Source organism: Protopterus annectens, chromosome 7.part0, assembly GCF_019279795.1.
Source record: "Protopterus annectens isolate FY-2018-M chromosome 7.part0, PAN1.0, whole genome shotgun sequence".
Classification (NCBI taxonomy): Eukaryota; Metazoa; Chordata; order Ceratodontiformes; family Protopteridae; genus Protopterus; species Protopterus annectens.
This window is the reverse complement of record NC_056739.1, coordinates 164,442,736-164,468,575: the sequence shown is the minus strand read 5'-3', so window position 1 is coordinate 164,468,575 and position 25,840 is coordinate 164,442,736. Positions and strand designations below refer to the sequence as shown.

The 25,840-nt window shown below is 42.5% G+C and overlaps 1 protein-coding gene across 1 annotated transcript in view; it reads left to right on the top strand.

Moving 5' to 3' along the window:
• The window catches only part of STK38 (serine/threonine kinase 38), a 1,097,533-nt gene that overhangs the window by 548,511 nt on the left and 523,182 nt on the right, over positions 1-25,840 (top strand). The window contains exon 11 of the mRNA XM_044076623.1: positions 6,719-6,814. Coding sequence (XP_043932558.1) covers positions 6,719-6,814 — 96 coding nt within the window. The remainder of the gene's footprint in view (positions 1-6,718; positions 6,815-25,840) is intronic.

The window sequence follows — 25,840 nt, the reverse complement described above, 5'->3', positions numbered from 1 at the left end:
AGCAGGAACTTGCATCAGAAAAAGTCATCCGGCCAGTCCTCGTATACCAGATAGAATTTGGAGTCTACTAGTTGTTCTTTTTAGTACCCAAGAAGACAGGGGATCTCAGACCCATTCTGGACCTGAGCCATTTGAATCATTATGTCAAGCAGACAAAATTCTGGATGGTCATGCTCCAGTCCATTTTGCCTCTACTGAGGAAGGGCAATCGGATGTGCTCAATAGCTCTCAGACACAGACACGCTGTCATGTGAGGATATAGAAGCATTAGGAGATTTCATCATTTCTGGCTGGGAGCCAATCAATTTCAGTTCAGTGCTCTACCCTTTGGTCTCACCACAGATTCCCCCTGGTGTTGACCAAAGTCATGGCAGTGGTAGCAGTGCATCTGCACCTACTAGGAGATCCAAATTTCCCATTATCTTGATTGGCTCTTCACTGCTATAACTGACTGTCTCTTATTGCACCGTCAGGACCTTTTGTTCCAACTGATACAGGATCTAGGCGTGTCAGTCAGCATTTCCAAAAGCCACCTCACGCCATCTCAACAGATAGTTTATTGGATTCCAGCTGGACACAACCTTGCAGACTGCCCATCTTCCAAGTCAAAGGTTCTTTCTGTCTCTCTCTCTCTTTTTTTCTCTCCCTCTCTCTCTCTCTCTTACTGCAACTCCAATTTGTCACCACCCCTATCCACCAGCAAGGCTTATCCTTTGCCTGCTGGGTCTTGTGTCATCCACAATTCTAATTATCCCATTCTCCAGATTCTGTATGAGGGTTCTGCAGTGGTATAGTGGCCGTAGTGGGTCTATTCACCCCATGCTAAGACTTACTCAGACTTACTCAGATTTGCAGGCAGCATATTTCTTGGCGATTGGTATCCACCAAGATGTGTTGTAGGAAACGCATCTTGATGGATAACTTCTTCAGTACTAGTCTGACAACCGTTCCAAATGAATCCCCCAGTGGCAATAGTGACAATGGACACTTCCCTTCTAGGGTGGGGGGGGGGTCTTTTCAAAGGGTAGACTGTCCAGAGCATATGGTCAGTGTTTTGGAGATGAGTGGTCCTCCTTTGTTGCAGGCTTTTTAAGACTGTCTCCCCAGAGGTGTGACTCAAGTATGGGCAGACAAAATGTTGGTAGTCTGATGCATCACCAAACAAGGCCTGTTCATACCCCTTGTACAACAAAGCCATGAGTGTGGCAGTGGACAGTGTTTTCACACTGCTTTCTAATAGCTGCGCATATCCCCCTTGGGTTCATCTAGCGTTTGAGCAGACAGTCTGAGCAGATCTTTCCTAATGCCTCACAAGTGGTCCCTCAATCCACCAGTGACAAACTTGATCTTCAGTAGCTGGGGCCAAACTTGCTGAAGTCTTTGTTTCCCATCTAAACCAAAAGTTTAGCTGTTACTTTGCCCTGATCCCTCCGCAGGAACAGTCGCCAAGAGAAGCTGTGGTCCACTGTTGGACCCAAGTCTCTTGTATGCTTTTCCACCATTGCCTCTAATGAACAGCTTTATACAGAAAGCAGGAATATGCAAGGCCAGGATGATCTTCATTTCCCCTTTCTGGTTCTGCATATATAGTTTCCATTCCTGTGACCTCTTCTAGTGCATCCTCCGAGGAAACTGCATCAGTATCCATATCTGTTAACTCGCCTATCTGGGCTAGTTTCCCGGAACTAGAAAGTTGTGAAATTAACCACTTAGTTCCTCCTGATGTCCATCGTGTTTCACTGTTGGAGTCATCACATTTGGGTTATCCCTGCCAGGGTAGCTCTTAGTCGGCCCGAATACCAGAAGCTTAGTATTTCTGCGTCGGTTGCCGTCACTCCAGGACTGATGTCAGGTCGTCAGTGATATAAAATAAGGCAGTCGACGCCATTACATCAGTCTTTCTTGCCAAGGAGCCTGAAGCAGAAGCAGTTCGCACTAGTGCTGGTTGGCCGCTACCTGAGTTTCTGTTTTTTGAATTGAAGTTGACGTCTTCTAAAGCGAAGTACCCCATTGGGGATCCTTTTTTTTTTTTGCTTTAACCGATGTCAGAAAAGTTTAACAATTGTCTCACCTGTGGAAAGCAAGTACCACACCGAGACAGTCATTCTTACTGTGTCACTTAAGCCCAGACCACGATGTCCCCACTGTCACTTTTGTGCTTTGTTCAACCCCAGAACTGTACGTCATCTGGCCCTTATTGTAGCTAGATATTTCCATTGACTCCTCGAATTCCAATATGGCTTCGATAAGCCATCCAACAGCAGATCTTCCGAAAGTCGTAAGGATAAAGACAGAGACAGACCGCTTCCGTTAAGTTAGTTGTCCGTTCTCCGGTCCTCAGTTGAGGCACTTTCGCAGCCCCTGCTGTGCCTGCTTCTGTGGAATCACAGGCTGCTACCGAGACCCTTTTGGAGTCCGGTATGCCACGAGTCTCATCAACTAAGGATCCTGCGGATGTCTCTATCTTGGATGGGTCTGGAGCCACTGAGCAGGCACCAGCTTCTGAGGAAGTACTTCACTCTGCCGATTCTTGACACAGACAGACTTCTTTTGTGTCTACCATTCTTTCGAAAACTACCGAGTTTCTAAGGCCCAGGGTATGAACCACACCCAAGAAACTGATGACCCAATCTCAGGCACCTGCTTCCTTCCCTCCATCTCATATGTATAAAATGGCGGAAGACCTTGTAATGCTGATCAGGGAAGCCAGGCTACCCCTTCCAAAAGAAAGAGATTTGTCCACAGTAGTTTTATCTGAACAGGAGTCCGATGACTCTGATGCATCTGAATATGAAGACATGCAACCCCTGTCTGCTTATGAGGATTCTGATTCAGAGGAATCCATTCCTTCTGCCTCTCCACCTGAGGACTTTTCCTTTGGGGAAACCCTACATATGTTAAGGGAGCATTTCCAATGGGAATGTCAGGACTATCCTCAGTCTAAAAAGAGACTCAGGGAAGTCTTAGATCTTTCACAGCACAGACCTCTGGCCATTCCTCCTGTCCTGGATGATGTTTTTATGGAATCCAGTTTGACTCCTGACACCCTCCCTCCTGTTCCCAGGAAACCTGACAGGTACTATAGAGTCCCTGACTCTCAAATTTCTTTTCAAAAATCCTACTGCTGACCTTGAGGTTATTTCTCAAGGGCCTAAAGGAATTAAAGCAACTTCTGCTAAGAGTCCCACCCCCTCAAATAGGGATTCCTGAGCATTAGACAGATGGGATAAAAAAGTATACACCTCTGCTACTCTTGCTATTAGAGCACTAAATTGTCAGTTTCATATGCTAAAATTTCAGTAACCATACCATGGAACTCCTCAAACAAAAAATATATTTTCCTGCTTGTGCAGAAAATAGTTACACGAGTAAATGCATTCTGCAAGTCAAGTAACTAAGCACACCTTACAATGTGGTTTTGACACCCTAGAAGCATCTTGTAGGGCAGCAGTCACTGGTTCTGTCCTTAGAAGACATGCTTGGCTTAAGGAACAGCCCTTGCCAGACCATGCCAAATCCGAATTATTGGACGCACCCTTGCACATAGACAATTTATTTGGCACCAAGGCAGAGGAGGTCTTGAAAAAGATGGGGAAAAAAAAGCTAAATCTATGCAGACAGTTAAGGACTTCCTGCAGGTCCAGCCACCCAGGTTCAGTAGGCATTGCCCCTCCAAGTACTGGTCCTTTCCTGTCCCCTCCAGCTCAGCTCAGCCCAGACTACGGGGAAGCAGACTCCCCCAGACTGCAACCCCAGGGAGTGCTAAGCCACCCCATCATGATAAGAACACACAATGACTTTCCACTTCCACCCCCTCCCTATGCCCACCTGCTCTCCTTCCACGCAAGCATCTGGGCCGCCATTACCAATGACCGCTGAGTCCTCAACATAGTGTCCCAGGGATACAAATTTTATTTCCACACTTTACCAACCCCAAAAGGGTTCCTAGATCTCCCCCCAAACCAGTGGGCAGAGGCCAAAAAGCAAGTCCTTTCCCTGCTGGCTGTTGAGGGCAATAGAGCACGTTCCTGCAGAGCAGATAGGCCAAGGTTTCTACTCCAGACTCTTCCTGGTCCCCAGAAAAGAGGGCACCTGGCACCTCATCCTCAATCTATCCATTCTAAACACCTTTCTGGTGATACCAAAATTCAAAATGCTCACCCTTCAGCAACTACTACCTATGCTGTCCAAGGATGCTTGGTTAGCCACCCTATACCTAAAAGACTGCATTTATGGTAAGTGTACACAACTGTACTTTCTAACTTTAGTCAGATGTGCCAGACTTTCCCAGTCGGTGGTTCAGGCCTTGCCAGCATCTCAAAAACATGCCACTATTAAAATGTACCATAGTAAATGGAAATGTTCTCTATTTGCCATTCCCTCCATTTTAGAGTTTTTATCAGATCTTTTTGTCAACAGGTCTAGTTACTTAATTATCAAAGTTCAGTTACCAGCCATCTGTAGTTTTCATATAGGTCAGAATGACTCCTCTGTAGTTTCTCTGAGGATTTCTAAAACGTAAAGGGTATATTTCTACTTCATTCCCCCAATCAGAGGTCCACCTCCTCCTTGGGACTTTACTGTTATGCCATAAGCATTGACTCGACCTCCATTTGAACAAGCAGCATCAGTAGATTTAAAATTCCTATCTTTGAAAACAATTTTTCTGGTAGCGGGCATTTCAGCTAAGTGCATATCAGAGATGCAAGCAGTATTCTGCAAACCTCCACATTTGGTTTTTCATAAGGACAGGGTTTCAATAATAACTAATGCATCCTTCCGGTCTATGGTGGCATCTGAAACAAATCTAAATCGGGCAGGAAATGTAGCAATCTTTTTTCCAGGATTCTGTAATAAAGGCAAATACATGCTTCATCTGCTAGACGTCTATAGCCAGCTGACCCTTTCAGAAAGTCGGACCAACTATTTGCAGTATTCTCCAAACAAAAATGGGCAAGGCTATGACTGAGATAACATTGTCTAGATGGTTATCTGATTGTATTACATTTGTGTACAATAAAAGGGTCTGTCCATGAAATTTAAGCTTAAGGGTCATCCCACAAGGGCAGTGGCCACTTCCTCAGCTTTTGCCAGTAGACTTTATGTTGATATCTCTGCAGCTACTATTTGTGTCACTTAATAGCCTGGGGTCTAGGGGTCTCTCATCCTTTGGCTCCACCACTGTTAGGAATGTCCTTCATTGATATCACTTGGGAATCTGTCCCACTGCTTGAATTGGACAAAAATAGACAACACTGGATACAAAAGTTATGTACTTAACATAACAATAGATCCATGTTGATTTTTGTCCATTTCAGCATCCCCCCAACCTGCCACTTACAAAGTTTATCACAAATAAGACTCTGAGGACCGGTTGATGTTGGCATTCCCTGTCAGTAGGTAGTCATTACTGCCTGTCATATAACCATGCCATGACTTCCTTTATACCATTTACAAATGAGCCAGCATAGGAGGTATTTCACCAGCGAATAGTTACATGGTTGCATTTTGGAGTATTACTTTATCAGGGGGCAAACTTGATCTGAGATAGTAAGGTGGAGACCAGGTAATTATGGGTACGAGAGGAGTTGGAACACTGGAACTGAAGAACTTCAGATTTGGTGCTGAGGTCGGATCAGACAACTAACAGTTGAACTAGACAAAAATCAGATGACCTGGATCTATCATTATGGTAAGTACATAACTTTCATTTTGCTCTTTATAGCAGTTTAAATTATTCAGTTGCGTCAGTATGATTTTCTACTAAGGAAGACTCACTGTTTCATCATAACTCTGGTCTGTATTTCAGTTCCTTCATGGACTTGTACTGTCTGGCATGAGAAAGGAGAAGGAGGGTTTCTGATGTAGAAATAGCACACTAGCAAAAGTGTTTGCATATGATACAAATGTTTAGGAGTCTCAATTGCGCAACTAATTTGGTTGCTGTTCCAGAGACCCGCTGATAACTAAACCGTAGCTGTTCTTTGAGAAAACATTAGTTACTTATAGTACATTGTTTGCAAGAGAGTTTTAGGTGGGAAGCAAAAGCTGTAAAGTAATTGTATGATTTTTATTACTGACAATCATCCCGTTAATTATAGCAGATGTTAAATATTTAAGCAATAACCAATGACATGGTGTGGTATATTAAAGATTTACCCAAGGTTGGTGTGGTTTAATCAGAAGGGCGAAGCCTGAGTGATTAAATAAAGCCAACTGTGGGTAAATTTCAATATACCACAACCACGGAGTCGGTTATTGCTATTATACAATGACATTATTTAAGAAAAAAAAATACTTTTCTTAAATAATGTCTTTGTATTACTGCGCATTACTGTTCTTCCGCCGGTGGTGGTATACTGCTTCCTTGTGTTGATGTACTGCGCATGCGTATGGGACTTGCGTTCCTACGCATACCCAGTACATCAGTGCTTTGAAACGGAAGCAACCGGGAAAATAAAGTCTCTGTTGCTCTGTTTTAAAGGTTTTGGACACTTTATACCAGCGGAAAAATTCCGGGCACCTGGACCTTTTTCAGTTGGTATATTGTGGGATTTGCAATGGGCACGCTGGCCAATCAGTGTGCACGTTTTAGAATATTAATTGGGGGGGGGTCATTATATAATTAACCATTTGGAATGTGACTGCATTAGTGAACTTTGTGTTATAACTGCATTTTATTACATTATTTTGTATTGTTTCTGTGGTGTATATTCAGGGTTTCTTTAACCATCCTCTCCTTTGCTGTTTAGGTTTCCAGAACATGAATTCTAAAAGGAAAGCAGAAACCTGGAAAAGAAATAGACGACAGCTAGTAAGTAAAGCAACCTTACTTTGCAAAAGCAGCACAAGTATTCTTTTACAAGGACATTTTTGAAACAGAATTTCTATGCAATAGTTCAAGATGGTAACGTGGTTAGTAAGGTTTCAAATGTATTTAGGCAAAATGTAGGCTATACAAAATTTTGACTGCCTGTGCCAAACTCGTATAGAGTTTAGAACTGACCTTTCAGTTTTCCATTTCTGATATCCTTATCTATAATAGTGAAAAGTTGATGCCCTTCCTTATCAGTGTTGCAGTATTCTTTACTGGAGGCTATCCTAGGCAGTATATCCTAAATGTCCATCCAGCACACCAAAGCTTTTACAGTTTCCAGGTGTCGTATGTCACATGTATATCCTCTGTACAAAGTGTAAGATACATATGTGACGTACAGATGCCTAATCCTTAGACCTTCTTTGTTGCCAGTCGTAATGCTGCCTTTGAATTCAGACTACACACTGTTCACTGAGCTGGTTCATCTACTGAGCCTTCTAAGGGTAGGTGCCCTGTTGGGGTCCCTTTCTTTCTTTTTTCCTCCTAGTAGATTATTTTCGTATCAATCCGGAAGGGAAAATGTGAGTGTGCGCGGTAGATTTCCCATAAAGTTACAGGAGAAGTGCCTTTTTTGTCTGGGTGCTACACATGACCATACTAAGTGCGATATTTGTCAGGTGTTTGTCCCTTTCTATTTGGAAAACCATTGTCTTAAGTTATTGACTCAGGGTACCATGGCCAAATCCACCCACCCCCAAGTTCAGTCAACACTAAAGAAAAAAGCTAAGAAAGCATGTACTGAACTTATTGCTATCCATCCTCATCAGATGTTTCCCTAGGGTTAGGTGAGGAACCTGGGGGCTGTTTGGTGCCGACACCATTTCCCTCTGCTGTATCCCAGTTGGAAGCCGACATGGAGCTACCTACTCACACGTCCCTTGAGGCTGTGCATTTATCTGGTACAGACGTAGAGGGGGGCCATGGCTCATTATATTGGAAGGGTCTAGGTAGAGTCCTCAAATTTTAGTTAGGGAAGAGGTGCCTGGTCCTCTCATCGACTCTGGGCAGGGGTCTGAACTCCCTAGATTTGTCAAGGCAGATAAACAGTAAACCAAGTTTGTGGCGACTGTAGCTAAGGATCCTCACAACGAGTGACAAGACTTTACTCAAAAGCTGTTTAATTCCCTTATGGCTCTGAAACCCCCACGGGGATTGTTCATCTCTGCTGCTCTCTGGTCACCCCCCCGTCTAAGAGACCTAGGGATTCTGATTCTTCTGATGAAGAGTTGGACTCTGAAGACTCCATAGCATATTCCTTACAAATACAGTCTCCTTTGGCCTAGGGTTTGAAGAAGAGGATTCTTTGTCGCCTGAATCTCCTTTTCAGAAATTATCCTTTGGGGATACAGTGGTTTGTATTATGGAACATTTTTAACTGTGATTTATTTTTCCCCAAGTGTCAGAGGTTAAGAAGAGGTATTATGAACTTTTGCAAAGGACTCACTCAGACCTTCTGCTGTCCCTTCCATCTTAGATGACCCATTGGACACATTTATAGCAGCTTCTCAGGCTCCTGACTCACCCTCCAGCCCCTATGAAACCAGAAAGATTTAATAATGTATCTGAGGATCATAAATATTTGTATGAAAGTCCATCATCTGATCCTGCAGTGGCTTTCAGGTCCACAAATAAGCCATCCAGACTGCTTTCCTCTTCCAAACTTCTGCCTTCTGACAAGGACAGCCGTGCTATGGAGAGATTTAGGAAAAAAGTGTACACTTTTGCTACTTTTTTTTTCTAGTGCCATCAGTTTATCATACCCACATGACTGTAAATGCCCTGACTCCTCTGTTCCAGCTAGGGGGGGGATAGTTTGACTGCCTGGCCTGATTCAGACAGTAACACTTCTGCGCGCGCGCGCTCTCTCTCTCTATATATATATATATATATATATATATATATATATATATATATATATATATATACACACACACACACACACAAATATAGCTATGATGTAGCTAATGCTTTTTCTAAGTCAGCTATACTTGGTTGTGTCATGAGGGGATATTGCCCATGGGAATTAAGGCCAAACTTTTAGATTTTGTCTTGGATAGCCCAGAATATTGGCACTGCTGCTGCAGAATTGTTTAAAACTCTGCAGCATAAGGGCACATTTATGCAGAACCTCAAACAAATTTTGTTTTCTCTGGTGGTACCCAAGTTCTGGAGGAACCATCCTTCAAATTTTTTCTTTTGTCCATAGGCAGCCTAAACAATTTTCTAGAGGCAAGACGGTTTCTTAGCAGATTTTCCCAGGTAACTCCAGTCAGAGTTGTAGAGGCCAAAACCCTTCTTTTCCAGGTAAATCTGCCTCTATCTCATGTCCAGCCCCCCTTCCCATTTGGCCTTCCTCTGTCCTCAATTTAACCCTTTCCATCCTGTTTGGCAACAGATAACCACAGACACCTGGGTTCTCTCCACCATCCAGCATGGCTATTTCATGGCTTGGTCATCCCGTTCTCCATTTTTTGGTCTCCCTCAGCCTCTTCTTTGCTGGCTTCCTCATTTTTCACTCATCCTGCGGGTTCTGGTGGAACAGGGCACCATACATCCTGTTCCCTTGTCTCAACAGGTGGAACAGGGCACCATACATCCTGTTCCCTTGTCTCAACAGGGAACAGGTTTTCATTCTAGAATGTTTGTTGCTCCCAGGAAGTAGGGGTCATGGAGGCCCATTCTATACTTGTCCTATCTTAACACCTTTGTCAAGGTTCCTTCCTTCCTTCAGGATGTTGTCTATTCAGATTAATTTCCCTACTTTGTTTCCCCCAGGCTTTTGGGTTTGAAGGACTCTTATCTCTGTTCCTATTCACCCACTCTTCAGGAAATGTTTGTTTGTTTCTTCCACTCATTGTCAGTTCTCTGTTTTTTTCCTTTTGGTCTTTATACAGCTCCAAGGGTATTTACCAGATGTTTGGCCCCTGTGGTAGCTTTCTGCAGACTTCAGATAGTCCAAATGTTTCCTTATCTGGATGACCTGATTCAAGCCTCATTTCAGCAATTCGTTCTTCAGAATCTGCTCTTCACTATGCTTCTGTGCATTGTGGGATTCATTCTCAATTTCAGAAAGTCAGTGTTGATTCCCCCTCAAGACCAAGTGTTTTTTGGTTGCAGGATTCAGACCTTGCCGATGTTGGTTTCTGTTCTACCTCCCAAGGTCTTTACTTTGACTGCTTATTTCCAGTCTTCTCTTTCCCTTCCAGTTCTTCCTGTAAGTGAATTTCTCTAAGCACTATGATTCATAGCATCCACCATTCATTCCCATGGCTCCTTTTTCCAAACTCCACACAAGGAAATTTCAGTGATATCTCAAGGCTGTTTGGCTCTAGCACTGCCACCCTCTGGAATTTCCAGTCCCTCTTTTACCCTGTCTTAAACTTGAACTCCTCTGGTGGATTCACTAGATCTCCCTAAGTCATGGTCTGCTTTTTCATTTTTCTCTTCCTACTCATGCTGTACACAGATGCTTCCATTCAAGTCTGGGGGAGTTTATTCAAACAGTCTAGTTCATGGTCTCTAGTCTCATGACAACATTGCTATCAGAGATGAGGGCTGTCATCCTAGCTCTTCAGGCCTTTCACTCCCTTTGAGTTTCAGGTCTCTAAAGGTTTTTACAGACAATACCACAGCCATATGGTACATCAACATTGGGGGGGGGGGGGGGAGTGCTTTGGCCACTAAGTCTTATCTTTGCTGATTTGTACTTGGTTCTTCAGGTGATTTACACCGCCTTCAGAGCGCAGTCTAGTGGCAGACACTCTGAGCAGGTCCAAGACGCATCTTCACAAATGGATGCTTCAGAGAGAGGTGTTTCTGGACATTGTACATCAGTGGGACACTCCTCGGGTAGATCTTTTTGCCTCCTCTCTGAACAGACAACTTCCTCTGTTCTGTTCCAGAGTTCCAAGTCCCCTAGCTTGGAAAGTGGATGCCATGACTTTTTCTTGAACTGGAATGTTCCTGTATGCCTATTTTCTTCTGTCCTCACAAAATCGTGTGGTACACTCGCAAAGTCTTGCTGATTTATTCCTTTTTGGGCTAGACAGCACTGGTTCCCCCTTCTCTTTCACCTGGCCAGGGGAAATCAACACAAGTTACCTCATCAGATGGATCTCGTCACACAAGACAAGGGGTCTCATTCACCCTCACTTGTCTGCACTTCATCTGACACTTAGAGTGATAACATTTTGATTCCCTTCAGGCACCAGTTTTCTGAGGATGTGCTTCAGGCTTTGCAGGAGTCTAGAAAACCTACTTCTAAAATACCTTGTGTGGCTAAATGGAAAAGATTTTCTATTGGTGTCTCAGGCATGACCAGGACTCTTTTTCTATGGGGTCCCTTCTGTCCTTTCTTATTTGTGTGAATTGCTCAATACTGGCTTGGCATATTCTTCAGCTGAAGCTCATTTGTTAGCCACTTCATCCCATCTGCCTTTTGAGTCCACCTTTAACTTCTCGTTTTGAAGTCACAGTTCCTAAAAGGTGTCCTTCATATCAGGTCTCCCAAGAAAGTCTATTTTTCCTTACTGGGACCTTTAATTTTGTTGTTGAGAGATTGACTTAGTCCCCGTTTGAGCCTGCCTTTACTTGGGAGACTGTATTGAATGCCAGGCCCTCATGGTGGTTCCTCCTCTTCTCAATTCAGTGTGCATCTTCATACTAAACCTTTATGTCCACGGTGGTTAATTATTTGTCCTTGAATCAATCTATTCATCTCTCCATTTTTCTTTCTCCACAGTCTGCTAGTGAGAAGGTACTACACACCTTGAATTTACATAGACAGCTCAGACATTACTTGGATAAGAAAAAATGCATCAGAAAATCTGAGAAACTTCTTGATGTCCCTTCTGTTTTTATGCTGCAGCATTCATAACGCATTTGTCTCTCCTGTTCCCACTTCCAGAGAAACTACCCAGCCAGAACCATTTTTGTTAGGAAAGCAACTAAATCTCTCCCATCAAAAGGTAAAAGGGATGTTGGGAGATGAGCTCCTTCTAAGTTGTCTTCTTCCGCACCCTCATAGAAACAGCCTTTTTAAGCCAAACCTGGTAGCCTATGACTACCAGGTCCCAGATCCATCTTATCACTCTTTCTCTTCCCCCCCCCCCCTCCACAGCTTGTAAACAGATATTCCAGGACTCTTGTGTCCTTTCTACCATCAACCAAGGTTGCTTCACGGTATGGGAAACCCATCCTACCTTCAAGGGAATCCCACAACCCACACAGGACCAAAAATAATTCTTCCCACTAGTACTCTCCTCTCTTCTTTCTCAGGGCACTGTCCAGGTGGTGCCACCCAATCATAGGGGAAAAGGATTTTACTCCAGGATGTTTCTGGTTCCAAGAAAGGATGGCCCTTGGCAGCCCATCCTATACCTATCTCATCTAAATACCTTTCTGAAAGTTTCCACCTTTCACATGCTGACCCTTCCTACTCTACTCCCCTTGATTCTTCCCCAGACATTCATGGTGTCACTGGACATAAAAGATGCCTACCTTCACATTCCCATTCCCCAACAATTCAGGAGATTCCTTCATTTTTCTGTGGCTTCCTCTCATTTTCAGTTTTGTGCTTTGCCCTTTGGTCTATCTACGGCACAGAGGGTATTCACAAAATGTTTAGCCCTTGGTATAGCCTACTGCAGGGCATACAGATATTTCCATACTTGGATGACCTGCTCATTCAGCCCTCATCACAAGAAGTAATCTTGGGCAATCTTTCATACACTATGTCCCTTCTGAGAGGGCTAGGGTTTACCATCAACCTCCAGAAGTCTTCCCTGACTCCCTGTCAGGAGCATGTCTTCCTTGGGTGCAGGATCCTGACAAGTGCAATGATTGCTTACCCCAGAAAAGATGAGACCCTGTCCCTCACCTCATATTTCCAAGACTATCCTTCTTTGAAGTTGACACTTGTTCTTCTGCCCACACTTGTACCAAGCATTAAAAGTTGGATGTCATTTCCAGGGCCATGGCAGTGTTTGCCAGGGCTGTCCTTCCTGTGTTTGTGGAGAGCCCTTCTCTGCCTTCTTCCTTCCATTCATTACAGCAGCTTTTTCACTCTCCCAAGTATAAAGAATACTGCAGTAGTGATAAGGAAGGTCATAGTACAAGTCTCAATTACTATTTAAGATACATTGCCCCCCCCCAGCATGGCAGCCTCATTTCCCCTCCAGAAAGTCAGAATCTCCATTTTTCTCTCTGGAATAGGTTTCAAATGAATGGATTCTGAAGTTTATTCAAGGTTGTAGGTGGTACTTGGAGGAATTTACTCATCCACCAGACCAGACTCTTGTTTCTACCTGTCCTTCATCACATGCTGTCCTTGGGAGTGCTAGAACCAGTTCTTCCTTCCCAAGTGGGGAAAGATTTTTAATTAATATTTTTAGTGCTAAAGAAGGAAAATTGTTGGAGATAAGTTCTGAATCTTTCTTCACTAAAACTATTTGTGATAAGTGCCCAGATTTAAAAGTATGTCACTTCACAATTTATCTCCTCTTCCTCATTCATGATGTTCATCATGTTTCACTGCTGCAGTCATTACACTTGGGTTATCCTGCCGTCAGGCAGTCCCGCAGTCGGCCAGAGTTCCAAAGTCTTGGTCCGGCGTCGGTTGCTGTCGCTTCTTCCCTGACGTCAGTGCGCCAGGGGTATATAAGATGCAGCCGACACCATTTTCTCCAGTCTTTCTTGCCGCGCGGTGCCCGAAGCAAAAGCAGTTCGCAAGTGCCGGTCGGCCGACTCCTGAGATTTTCAATTCGAATTTCAGAACCGAAGTCTTCAATAAAGCTAAGTACCCCGTTGGGGAAACTTTTTCTTGCCTCAGATGTCAGTAAAAGTTGTTAATTGTATTTCTTGTGGGAAGCAAATATCTCATAAGGATTTTCATTCTTACTGTATTCCATGCCTAGGCCCAAACCACGACGTCACTAGTTGTCGGTTTTGTGCTAGATTTAACAAACGCACTATTAAACGTCTGTTTGATTTTGCTCATCATTACTTTGGCCGAAGGTTTAATTATACCATGCCATCGGAACAACCGACGACCGGAATACACAAAAAACGCAAAGACAAGGATAAGGACAGGCATCCGGGGCCCAAAACTGACAATGAAGCCTCTTCTAGGCCAGTCGCCGGTTCTCAGTGAGGCACTTTCGCAGCCCCTGACACCTGCTACCTTAGAGCCACAGGCCGCCTCCTACTCCCATGTGGAGATGTCTAGGCCTCTGGATACTCAAGGTGTTGGGCCTATGGAAACTAACCCTTCTGATGGGTCCGGAGCCGCTGAGCAGGCATCGGCTTTTGAGGGTGTTTTCAGACCTTCACAGCTTATCATAAAAACTACAGCCAAGTCTAAAACTCCATTAAAGGCAAAGAGGCAAGTACAGCATTCACCTGGACAGGCCTCCATGCCTAACAAACAGATGCTCAAAATGGCCAAAGACTTAATTACTCTGATCAGGGGTACCCATCCCCCTCCTGATAAAAGGCCTAGGCAGGATACAGACTATGATTCCTCTGACCAGGTTTCCATTTCTTCTGATTTCTCTTCAGACCAGGGATACTCTTTATCCCCCTATGAGGACTGTGATGCTGAAGCCTTAGAAACTTATAATCATACTTATAATAGTAATAATACTAATAAATGGGATACTAGGAAGTACAATGGCACGCATACTAAGGTGCACTTTATAAATGACAATAATTTTAGTGGTAATGAACAAGTAATAAGGGAAAGTGAAAATCAAATTTAGGATTTAAATGACCCTTTGGATTTTCTATTACCCAGACGTTCGTAGAGAATACGGAACAAACCTACAACAGAACACAACAGGTAAAGAATAAATGTACTGGTGAAGATATAACTAAAGAGATTAATAATGAGATAGATTATTGATGAGAATATATATAGATATCAGAATTTTAATATTTTTAATTATAGTTGTATTAAAATCAATGAATGGCACTTTAAACTATTTATGAAAGGACTTAAATTTGTACCTACTATAAAAAGTAATATGTCAAATTTTGATAGATCTTGAATAATTTATTATCCGTGGTGGTGGTGCTGTGGTAGTGTTGTCGCCTCACAGTAAGACACTGACCGGTTAGACTCTCAGCTAGAGCGTCTTCTGCATGGAGACATGCGTGAATGGGCGTACCTTCGTTGAAGGTTGTGCGTTAGGGCTGGCAACTCAGCATGTAAAAATCAACTGCCAATCATTAGCGGACTGGAGTTCCGCTGTGGCGACCCCTAAAAGCCGAAAGACACAACAACAAGAAAGAAACATTTTTCAATTAATATTTCAAAATAATGGTTGTGACAACTTTATTAACTTGAACGAAAGTAAACCTTTCAAAAAGAAAAGTATAGCCAATCCTATAATACACTCCCAACTTAAAAACTTTGAAGGGGTAGTAGAAAAAGAACTTGGAAAAGAATTGGAAAAAACAAAGATGAGACCGAATCTTATGTGGCAAGAAAGACAATTATTGAATACACTTAGAGAAGACAACAATATTAGGATTTCTAGGCCCGATAAGGGAGGGGGAATAGTTATAATGGACAATATTACATACAATACTAAAATGGAAGAATTACTAAGAAATGAAGTATCCATCAATGAAATTAATATTGCTTATTCCAAAATAGATTTAGCCATGAATGAACTTTTGAGGAATGGTCTAATTAATAAGCAGGAGTTTGAATATTTATTTGTGGAGAAACCACTAATACCATTTATTTTTTGGTACTATGAAAGTACATAAAGATGTGAATAACCCACCTATCAGGCCTATAGTTTCAGCTAGTGGATCTAAAACGTATCCACTAGCTAAATTTGTAGATGAAAAAAAATAAAGATGTAGGAATGGATAAAGAAGGTTACCTCAAAGATTCATGGCAGTTACTAAAAAGTGTAAATAAGCAGTTGTACAAAAATTATATTATTTTTCTTACAGTGGATATAATAGACTTATTCTCAGTTATCCCACATAAAATTGGAATGGAGTGGTTCCTAGAAACCTTATTAGACACGAAAAAATTTTATTGGAAGGAATTTGAGAGTCATTATGGAAATTTTAGAATTAGTATTGCTGTATAATTTTGTAGTATTTGAAGGAGAATTCTTCATATAGATAAAAGGAGTTGCAATGGGGGCCTGTTGTGCCCCCAGATTTGCAAATATAGTATTAAATATATGGGAAAAGAAATATATTAGTGGATCACCATATATTACACATTACAACTTTTATAATCAATATCTAGATCTATGTTTCTTTTGGCTCGAATCAGAGGAAAAAATAGAAGAATTTATGAAATGTATTAATACTACTACAGGTTTTCTAAAATTTACCTATAAAGTTAAAGATAAATTACACTATGTAGATCTAACGATATATAAAAATCAGCAAGAAAACAAATTTGAGTCCAAAATATTTAGAAAGGAAACTTTTTCTAATTCTTATTTGTATTATACTAGTTCCCACCCTTATAAGCAAAAAAGAAACCTTGTTAAGGGACAATTTATTAGAGTGTCAAGAATGGCTACCATTCAAAAATTATTTGAGGATGAATGTAATAATTTAAAAGGAATGTTTGTAGAGAGTAAATATCCTATTAACTTAATAGAAGAAGTCATGGACGAGGTAAAAATAAGAAGGGAAAGAGATCCTAGTCCCCTGTTAGGAAAGGGGCCTCAAACAAATATACAAATTTTAAATAATGTTAAAGTAAATGATAAATTAGAAATTAATAAAGGGAAAGTAGAACTAAAATCTAAACCCCTGTGACTAGCTCTTGCTCTAGAACCTGCTGGGAAAGCACTAGGAAGCCTGAAACAGATACAAGCACTCAGCTCTCCTTGTCAATAAGGAGAAATTAATCATAGGCACTAAACAGACTATAATTGCAAAGTACCTTGCAAAGGTAAGGGAAAACAGCTCTTAAACTTTACATAAAAGCACCTAAATAGGCATGTCCAAGGGTCAGCTTCCAGTGATTTCTCCTGTCTACCTGGTGAATCTGGGCATACTGGGGCAATGCGGCAACTGCCTCGTGTACACAGACAATCCTCTCCTCCTACCACCCAACACTACAACCTGCGAGAGATGCACTTACATAGCCGAACTGGAAGCAAAGCTCTCTCTGGCCAAGATTGTGCTAGACAGTCAAGAAGAGAAGGTTAACACCTGCATCACACCTCAAGCAACTCATAGCCCATCAAAACCCACACCATCAACACCCACACATAGCAACACTAAACCCACATATGCGGAGGCCCTTAACATTAACCTGCCCAAGCAACAAGGACCTCCGAAGCCGAAACACAAACACCAGTCACAACCAAAGTGACACATAGCTCACAACACCAGTGTGCCACCCAACAGCAGCCCCTAAGGCAAGACAATGTACCTAACACTTTAGTCATAGGTGACTCTATAGTCCGGCACACTGATGTCCCACTCACCAGACTTAACAAGGAGAAAATTACTGTCAGCTGCCTGTCGGGTGCCAGGATCCGCCACATAACGCATGCACTCAAGTCACTCCATAACAAGTACAAATATGACTCTGTCATTGTCCATGCTGGAATGAATGACTTGAGACATACCTCCCTGGACTACATGAAAAGAGATATGGAAGAGCTTTTGGATCATGTGACCCAGGCAGGTATGACCCTAGCCCTGAGTAGCAACCTGCCTTTGCCAAGAATGATACCACAGTATAAGGACAAAATGATTGACTTCAACAATTGGCTAAGCTTCTGGTGTCATTCAATGGGGATCCAGTATTTGTCTGCCTGGGAAGACATGATCAACAAACCACGATGCTTTGCCAGAGATGGTCTGCACCTGTCACCCCTGGGATTCAGGTTACTGGCTAAAGCTCTTGCCACCCCTATAGTGCCTTTTTTAGGCAAGGTTCAAAGGATAAAACCACCACCGTAACAAACAGAAGCAGGCAAAATCTGAAGGTAATGCTACTCCGTGCTAGAAGTCTAAACCTCAAAATGCACTCTCCCGAGGCACTCCTAAAAATGGAGAACATCGATATCTGTGCAGTAACTGAGACCTGGTTCAAGGCTCCAGAGAGCACCCCTGCAATACCAGGCTACAATTCTTACCACACTTTTTGGCCACAAAACCAGGACCGAAACACTAAAGGTGGAGGAGTGTCCATATTCACCAAGGATATTCACACCTCCAGGCTAGTTGCCCAACACAATGCATCTGAAATTCTCCAGGTGCAACTAACACTAGGTAAGACTGCAATCCAAATTGTAGCTTGCTACAGATCCCCATCCATGCCCCAATATTCTCACTACACCTTTCTAAACATACTGGAAAATATTAAGATACAACCAAACACCCTAATACTGGGTGATTTCAACTACCCTGCCATTAATTGGGAAAACTACTCCGGTACCAACTCCTTTTATCAACGGTTCTTGGAATTCATAAAAATACTTATGCTTCAGAGCAGGCTATATGCACTATCAGTTCTCTGCACTGCCCGTTGGCTTATCTACTGCGCCCAGGGTGTTTACAAAGTGCCTAGCTCCAGTCATTGCATTCTGCAAGCAAAGAAATATTCAAATATACCCATACCTGGACGATTGTCTAATTCAGGAAGAAAGCCAGGACAATACTATTAAATCATCTGGCATTTGTAAAGAAACTGCTAACCTCACTGGGGTACACCATAAACGAAAAGAAATCCAACCTAGTACCCTGCCAACAATTTGTATTCCTGGGAGCAAGCTTAAATACAACTTCCCAGGTGGCCTACCTCACGCCAGTGAAACAAGCTTATTTCACAGCCTACTTCAAACTACTGGCCACAAAGACCCAGGTATATGCAAGGAAAATACTGCAAGCCTTGTGGTTCATGGCCTCTTGTATTCTACTAATTCCATATGCAAGACTGCATATGAGGAAACTACAATGGTATCTAAAAAGCCTATGGTGTCAACATTCTCAGGTCCTGGAATCAATGTTTCCTATCATTCCTTGTATACAGACAGAGTTCCTTTGGTGGGCAGAAGCCTGCCACCACAACAAGGGACTGCCATTCACTCTACCCCCTGCTGCCCAAACCCTAACAGACGCATCAGACTATGCATGGGGGGTTCATTTGGCAGGGCAGTGCATTCAGGGCAAATGGAACCAGAGTCAAATGCACCTGTATATCAATCAAAAGGAAATGTTAGCTGTACAGAATTCTCTGACAGCCTTCAAGGACCGCATTCTTCCAGGACAATTATTGGTAAAGATAGGCATCACCACTGTTATGTGGTACATAAGCAGGGGGGAACCCACTCATACCCTCTCTGCAGACTAGCCATGGCTCTGTGGAACACAGCCTTGAGCTACCAAGTGCACCTAAACGCTCAATTCCTGCCAGAGAAGCTAAATTCACTGGCAAGACCTAAGCCGAAATCTCATGGACCCACACGAGTGGAAACTGGAACCAAAGATATTCAACATTTTGAGAAACAAATGGGGGAGCCCAAAGATAGACCTGTTTGCCTCCCCTCAGAACTACCAATTGGACAAATTCTGCATAAGGACTCCCCACAGACAAGCTTGGAAAGTGGATGGCCCTGTCTTTCACCTGGGAAAGCCTCTCCGTTTATGCCTTTCCCCCTCTGCCCCTCCTCTCGAAAGTTCTACTAAAGATCAAACAGGACAAACCAAGGACATTATACATTGCATCAGACTGGCCGTGCCAAAACTGGTACCCCCTCTTGCGCAGTATGTCACTGCTGGAACCATGGCACCTGCATCAGACCCCTTCCCTGCTGTCTCAGCAGGAGGGTCAGATTCTGCACCCACAGCTTCAAACCCTGAACCTGGCAGCTGGGTTAATTACCTGAGTTCTCCAATACCACCCCTCAGCAAGCAAGTGCTGGATGTCAACCTGGAGGCAAGGAGGCCTAGTACTAGAAAATCCTATGCTGAAAAGTGGAAAAGATTCTGTTTCTGGAGCCAGACTTGCAGGATGGACACTACAGAGCCCAGTTTACTGCATATTCTTCAATACTTAACAGAGCTGCTTCACAAGGGCCTTTCCTTCTCTTCTATTAAAATTCATGCCTCCGCCATTTCAGCACTTTATAATACTGAGCCACCCCTCTTCACTCACCCCCTGCTGAAACAATTCCTCAGAGGGGCCAAAAAATTAAGACCACCCAGGAGAGCCCCTACTCCAGTCTGGGACCTTAACTTTGCACTGGAAAAGCTCACTCTACCTCCTTTTGAGCCAGCTGCAGAGTTGAAATTCCATTCTTGGAAAACAGCCTTCCTCCTTGCAATCACTTCAGCAAGAAGGGTGTCTGAATTACAGGCCCTCATGGCAGTGGAGCCCCTTCATCTTTCATGCAGTCAGGGTGTCCCTCAGGGCCAATCCTTCCTTTATACCAGTGGTATAAAGGTGGTATCCAGTGTAGCCCTTAATCATTCCATTCATTTGCCAACCTTCTCTAATCCACAGAACAAAGGAGAATGAATACTGCACTCCTTGAACTTGCACAGACAACTTAGATTTTATTTGGACAGGACTAAGCCTCTCAGGAAATCTGAACAGCTGCTAGTTGCCTTTGCTGCAGGGGCAGAGGGGAAGGCCATTTCAAAGCAAACCATTTCTAAGTGGATAGGCCATTGCATTCATTTCTGCTGTAAGCACCATGTAAAACCTACCCCACAGGGGATAAGATCCCATTTCACCAGGGCTGCATCTACTTCTACAGCCTTTCTCAGAAGTGTTCCTACCAGGGACATCCTCGAAGCTGCTTCCTGGACTTCTGTATATATACCTTCACCAAGCATTACCACTTGCCAATTTTTTCTAAATCCAGAGCTGGTTTTGCCACTGCAGTCTTGCAGGGTCGAATAGCTGGTTCTAATGCTCTCAAATTGTTTCCTCCCTCCCTTAGCTTTGGGAATCTACCCAAATGTAATAACTGCAACAGTGAAACATGAAGAACATAGCAGAGTTGTGTACACTTACCATAAATGTAGATGTTCCAGTGTATTCACTGTTGCAGCCCTGGTTACCCTCCCTCCAGCCCCCTGACTTGTATTGACTATACCTCTCTTCTTGTTTACTGTATTTAAGCTTTCTGGTGTATTTGCTTTTTGTTGGAGGTGTAACCTTATATATAATTGCTTCCCGTTATGGGGGCACCTAACATCTGGGGCAAGAAAAACTGATGTAATGGTGTCTGCTGCATGCTTTATACCTCTGGCTACCTGACGTCATGGAAGATGAGACAGCAACCGATGCAGGACCCAAGACTTTGATAGTCAGGCCGACTGAGGGCTACCTGCAAGCAGATTACCCAGATGTAATGACTGGAACAGTGAATACACTCTAACATCTACATTTATGGTAAGTGTACACAAATGTACTTTTCCAAACAAACTCTACATGAATCTCTAAGGCTATTCTGTTTTGTTATGACTTTCATGGGAAATCTTTTTCTTCCATTAAAGCCCATTCCACCAGATCAGTTGCCTCCTCAGGTGCTTTCTATAAAGGCTTAGATGCTCACTCCATTTTGGTAGCTGCCACCTGGTTATCTGTTCATACTTTACATGGCATTACAAGTTGGACACTATTTTCAGATCTAGGTCAGCATTTGCCAGGGCAATTCTGCATGGATTTGTGAAAAATGTATCTTCTTAGTCTTTCTCTGCTCCATCCTCCTCCCTGGGTTCCCTTTGAGCTTTTGCACTCTCCATAGGTAAAGAATACTGCAACATTGAATAAAAGGGCATAGAATAGTTGTGTAAAATCTTACCATAACCATAGATGACCTTCTCTTCAGTGTTGCAGTATTCTATCCCATCTACCTTCCGCCAAAACTTGTTCTTTCCTAGGATGACTACCCTTTAGGCTCCCTTTGAATTTCCTTTCCTCATGGGGCTAACTTATTCTGAAGATTGTACGTGCAGACTTCCCTTTTATGGCCGGCATTATCTGTGTCTTCTTGCAATGTCCTACTTACAGGCAGTGGCTTTAAGCTTTTGTATACAGGCCAAATGTCCAGTCATTGGGAGGATTACAACCCATATGTAAAGAATACTGCAACACAGAAGAGAGGGACATCTATTGTTATGGTAAGATTTTACACAACTATTCTTTCTAAATCCAGAGCAAATAGTGCTGTGTTCTTTCTGTTGGTCAGCCATCTATTTTCCAGGGTGAAAAAAGGGCCAGTTTAATCTAGTGTTTCCCAACAGTCAGTGTTTTTATGTATTCTCCCATCAAGTATGCAGTGTATGCAAGTCGGCTGGCTTCCAAGGGGGCTGATGTTTTAGTACAAGCCAGAGGGGGAAAATGTACAAATTCAATACAGAAATGTAGATATTTAACCAGAAATGGCTTAATCCTTCTTGCTTTGAGCCATATTTTCTCCTTTTATTCCGGGTCTTATTGAAGACAGAGGACACTTGACTATATCTTGCTCATCTTGCTGTGAACAACAGCATTGTTTATTTTTTTGGGGGGAGGGGGTTAGACAGCAGTTTAGGTGAAATTATCTAAGTAATTCATTTGTGGTCCATCAGTCTGCATCTTTGCGATTACTGATATGTTCCGCTAAACATGCCCCTAAGGTTTGCTGAAGTTTCCCTTTTACCTACAGGATTGTTTGAACAAGTTCCATCTCTATGTAACACTGACAACTCCAAGACCAACTGCCAGGAAAAGCATTGTTCTGTTCAGTAGAGGGGAGCAGTCAACACGTAAAAAACAGGACTTCATAAGATGGATTTAATGACTGGAAAGTAGTCAGTCTCTGAAAATGTAAGATTTCCCAGTAAGATATTATCCGCAACAGATCGGTGGTCCCATGTGAAGATGCATTATCCAGGTGCTCTACCAGTTAGCAAGAAAACATCTAAAGCAAAAAGGGAAAAGGCAGTAGGTTTTAGCACCAAGACAGGTTGAGGTGAGAAGAATGTGTACCCCTGCCTTGTCCCAGTACAGAAACTAAAACTGCAGTAGTTGTGTACAGATATGCCATCTTTATGGAAGACTTGAAGAACAGAGCCCATCTGAGAAGAGATAAATATGTAGAACTGCAAGGAAATATGGCTAGGAAGGACTGTCATATCATGAAAAAAGATGACCAACAATGTAACTGTACACAGAGTTAGGCAGCCAGTAACACCCATAACCCATTTCATACCATCCCTTGATAAATCTTGCTAAATGAAGGTAGATGAGAGTTCCCACCCAAGACCTAATGGATGTGTGGATAATTGTAGAAATATGTTTCATCTAAAATAATCCATTGAACATTAGTAACATTGAGAATGCAGAGATGGGTATGCACAAACTATTAATATAATGTGTATATATTTTAATTCTAGCTTCAAGTACTTCTGTAAACACTTATGTCTGCTGTATACTGAAACAGACCAGCAGTTCCTTCTTCCTGTAAACATCAAATAATCATGTGGACTGCAGTATAAAGCAGCGTAACAGTAAAACAAAATAAAGTACTAAACACACTGAATAGCACAAGTTAATGTTGAGGTAGCTTTGGACCCACACCCCCTTATTTACATATATATGTCTGTGTATGTATTTACGTGTGCATGTTTATCGGACTCTGTGGCCACAAAACAAGCAACCAGATTGAAAAGCACCATTAAACTGTGGTAGTTGATGCAACAGTACACTACAGCACAAATCAATATAAAAATGAAATTAAACTGAATATTCATTCAATAAGCATATTCAACAAAATGCATTTCAAACTTATTGGAGTAGAGAAGATAATGCATATGTAGTGTGCAATTTGTGTAGGGAAATCAAGTCATGGTAGCAAGGGTCATTGTGGGTTTTCACAGGTTTCTGCAGAATTGTCAGTATGGATCGGTTCCAGGAATGCAATCTTTTGTCATCCAAGTCTCTTACGTTAAAGCTAAGTCCTACAGTAAAATAATTTTTTGCTTATTTGGAGAGGAGTCTGTAAAGTTCTAATAGGAACCTTTCAGGGTATGGATCCTGTCTTGATTTTGGGGAGCAGAGAGCAAGTTCTAATGCTAGGGCACTAAAGGGAACCCTCCAAACCTTTTGACTCTCTGGTGAAAGGCTAGAAGAGAAATCGCATTAAAAAAATCATCAGTAGCAGGAGAGTCTAGTGATGGAACTGAACCTGAATTCCTTTCTATGTGGTTTAAAAAAAATACTTCATAAGATTGTTTAAGGAACAGCTGTTTAAAACAGGTAATGTGGTCCTTTAGGAGTTTGGCCACCTGTGTTTAGACTTTGTAGCGGAGAGTACCTGCGCAGAGAGAGAATCTGAAACTTTCTGCAGCTGATCTCGCCTTGCAGTCCAGAAGCCTCAGTGCTGTACATTATATGTAAGTGGCACAGTAGGATTCTCAACCTTCCTGTTAGAGAAAGTTATTTGCTGAGATCTGTGATGGATTTATATAAGATAAATATAGATATATCCTGTACTCTCTTCTTGCTGACAGCCCAACTACAAAGAGCATTTGAGTCCCATAGCACTGAGACAGAATGATTTCCTCTCTTTCAGCCTTACCACACCTGATTCCATAACTCACCCAGTTTGCCTATAGACTCTGCAATGTAATGAAAAAGGCCAGCCTCCATGAGGCAAAGTCTCCATCAGTAATACTTAGGAAAGAAGCCATAATCAGATAGGAAGATGATACCTTTCAAGGGGGCCATAACTTTATTTATGTTTAATCTGTGTAGACTCTTGAACCATCTACCTTGGAAAAGTGAGGAAATATGGGAAAATGAAGATCACTCATGGGATTGCATATCTTGTATTGTCTTAAAAGGTCATACTAAAGGTATACATTTATCTTGCCTGTGGAGCTGTTAAGGGAAAAAGTTAAGGAATCAAGTTCCTTGGCCATATCGATTTATGAATTAGTGTCATTAATCTGGTCAAAGATTTTCCTAACTTTGGTCACCAAAGACTGAGGTGGGAAAAGTCAATCCATCATTGTTCCAGTCCTCTTACTATGCATGTTCATCCCAGCTAGGGAGCCCTCATTTTCAGTAAAAATATAAAGTGCTTGTAGGCTCTTAGTATGGGCAGCTGACAAAAATGCTTTGGTGGCTTGTTAGTAAGATGAAGGGCCAAGTAGAGTATTCCCTGCCCAAGACAGTTCAGCATTCTCACTTATCAGTAAAGTGGGGTCTAGTAAATAGGTGGTAACTGGGCAGTTAATCTTGAAATGGTATCACAGGGAAGATTTTCTAATGCACAGGTCTGTACCATTATGAAGGGTGTCAGTGACGCTCTTGGTACCTGAATTTTCTTCCAGGCTATACAAAACCAAAACAAGAAACCCCTCTCCCCCCATGAGACAGAGAAGGCCTCAAGTATTGGGTAGTGTTGTCATTCTCCTTTGCCTGCTAAGTGTTCCAAAAGGACAGCTGTATAGGTCTAGCAGTTTGTTTCTCCAAGTTGAACTGACCTGGAGAATTATCAAAAGGGTCCAGTGGGTCATGTGTGGCCATGTTTCTCAGATCACAGATTCTCCTAGGAGGAGCTTTTGGGTCAAGACTGTTTCTCTGATGGGGCTGTAAAGACTGTCTTTACTTCAGAATATGGTGAGTATGTGGTTCTGCTTCTGTTCTGCCCCTTTCTGGTCCTGAAGAACAGGAGACTTCTGTTCCTTTTTGAACTAAAGTGATTTCATAAAGCTCTTTGGTATTTTAATATTTCCTAACTAATATTGTTGAAGTATTCATAACAGATGGGTTTTCATAAAGGAGATCTGGCTAGGATACCAAAGCTTTACCTTTCCGAGGGTGTATGTCTGGCACATGGCCTCAGCTCGTGTGCATTGGTATATAAGGATGTACATAAGTCTAAGATTCTCAGATCCTTGTCACCAGCCTGAACTCAGGTAGTGCACCCATTGGACTTGATCTACTTTTGGTCATTGGTACGGTCTCTT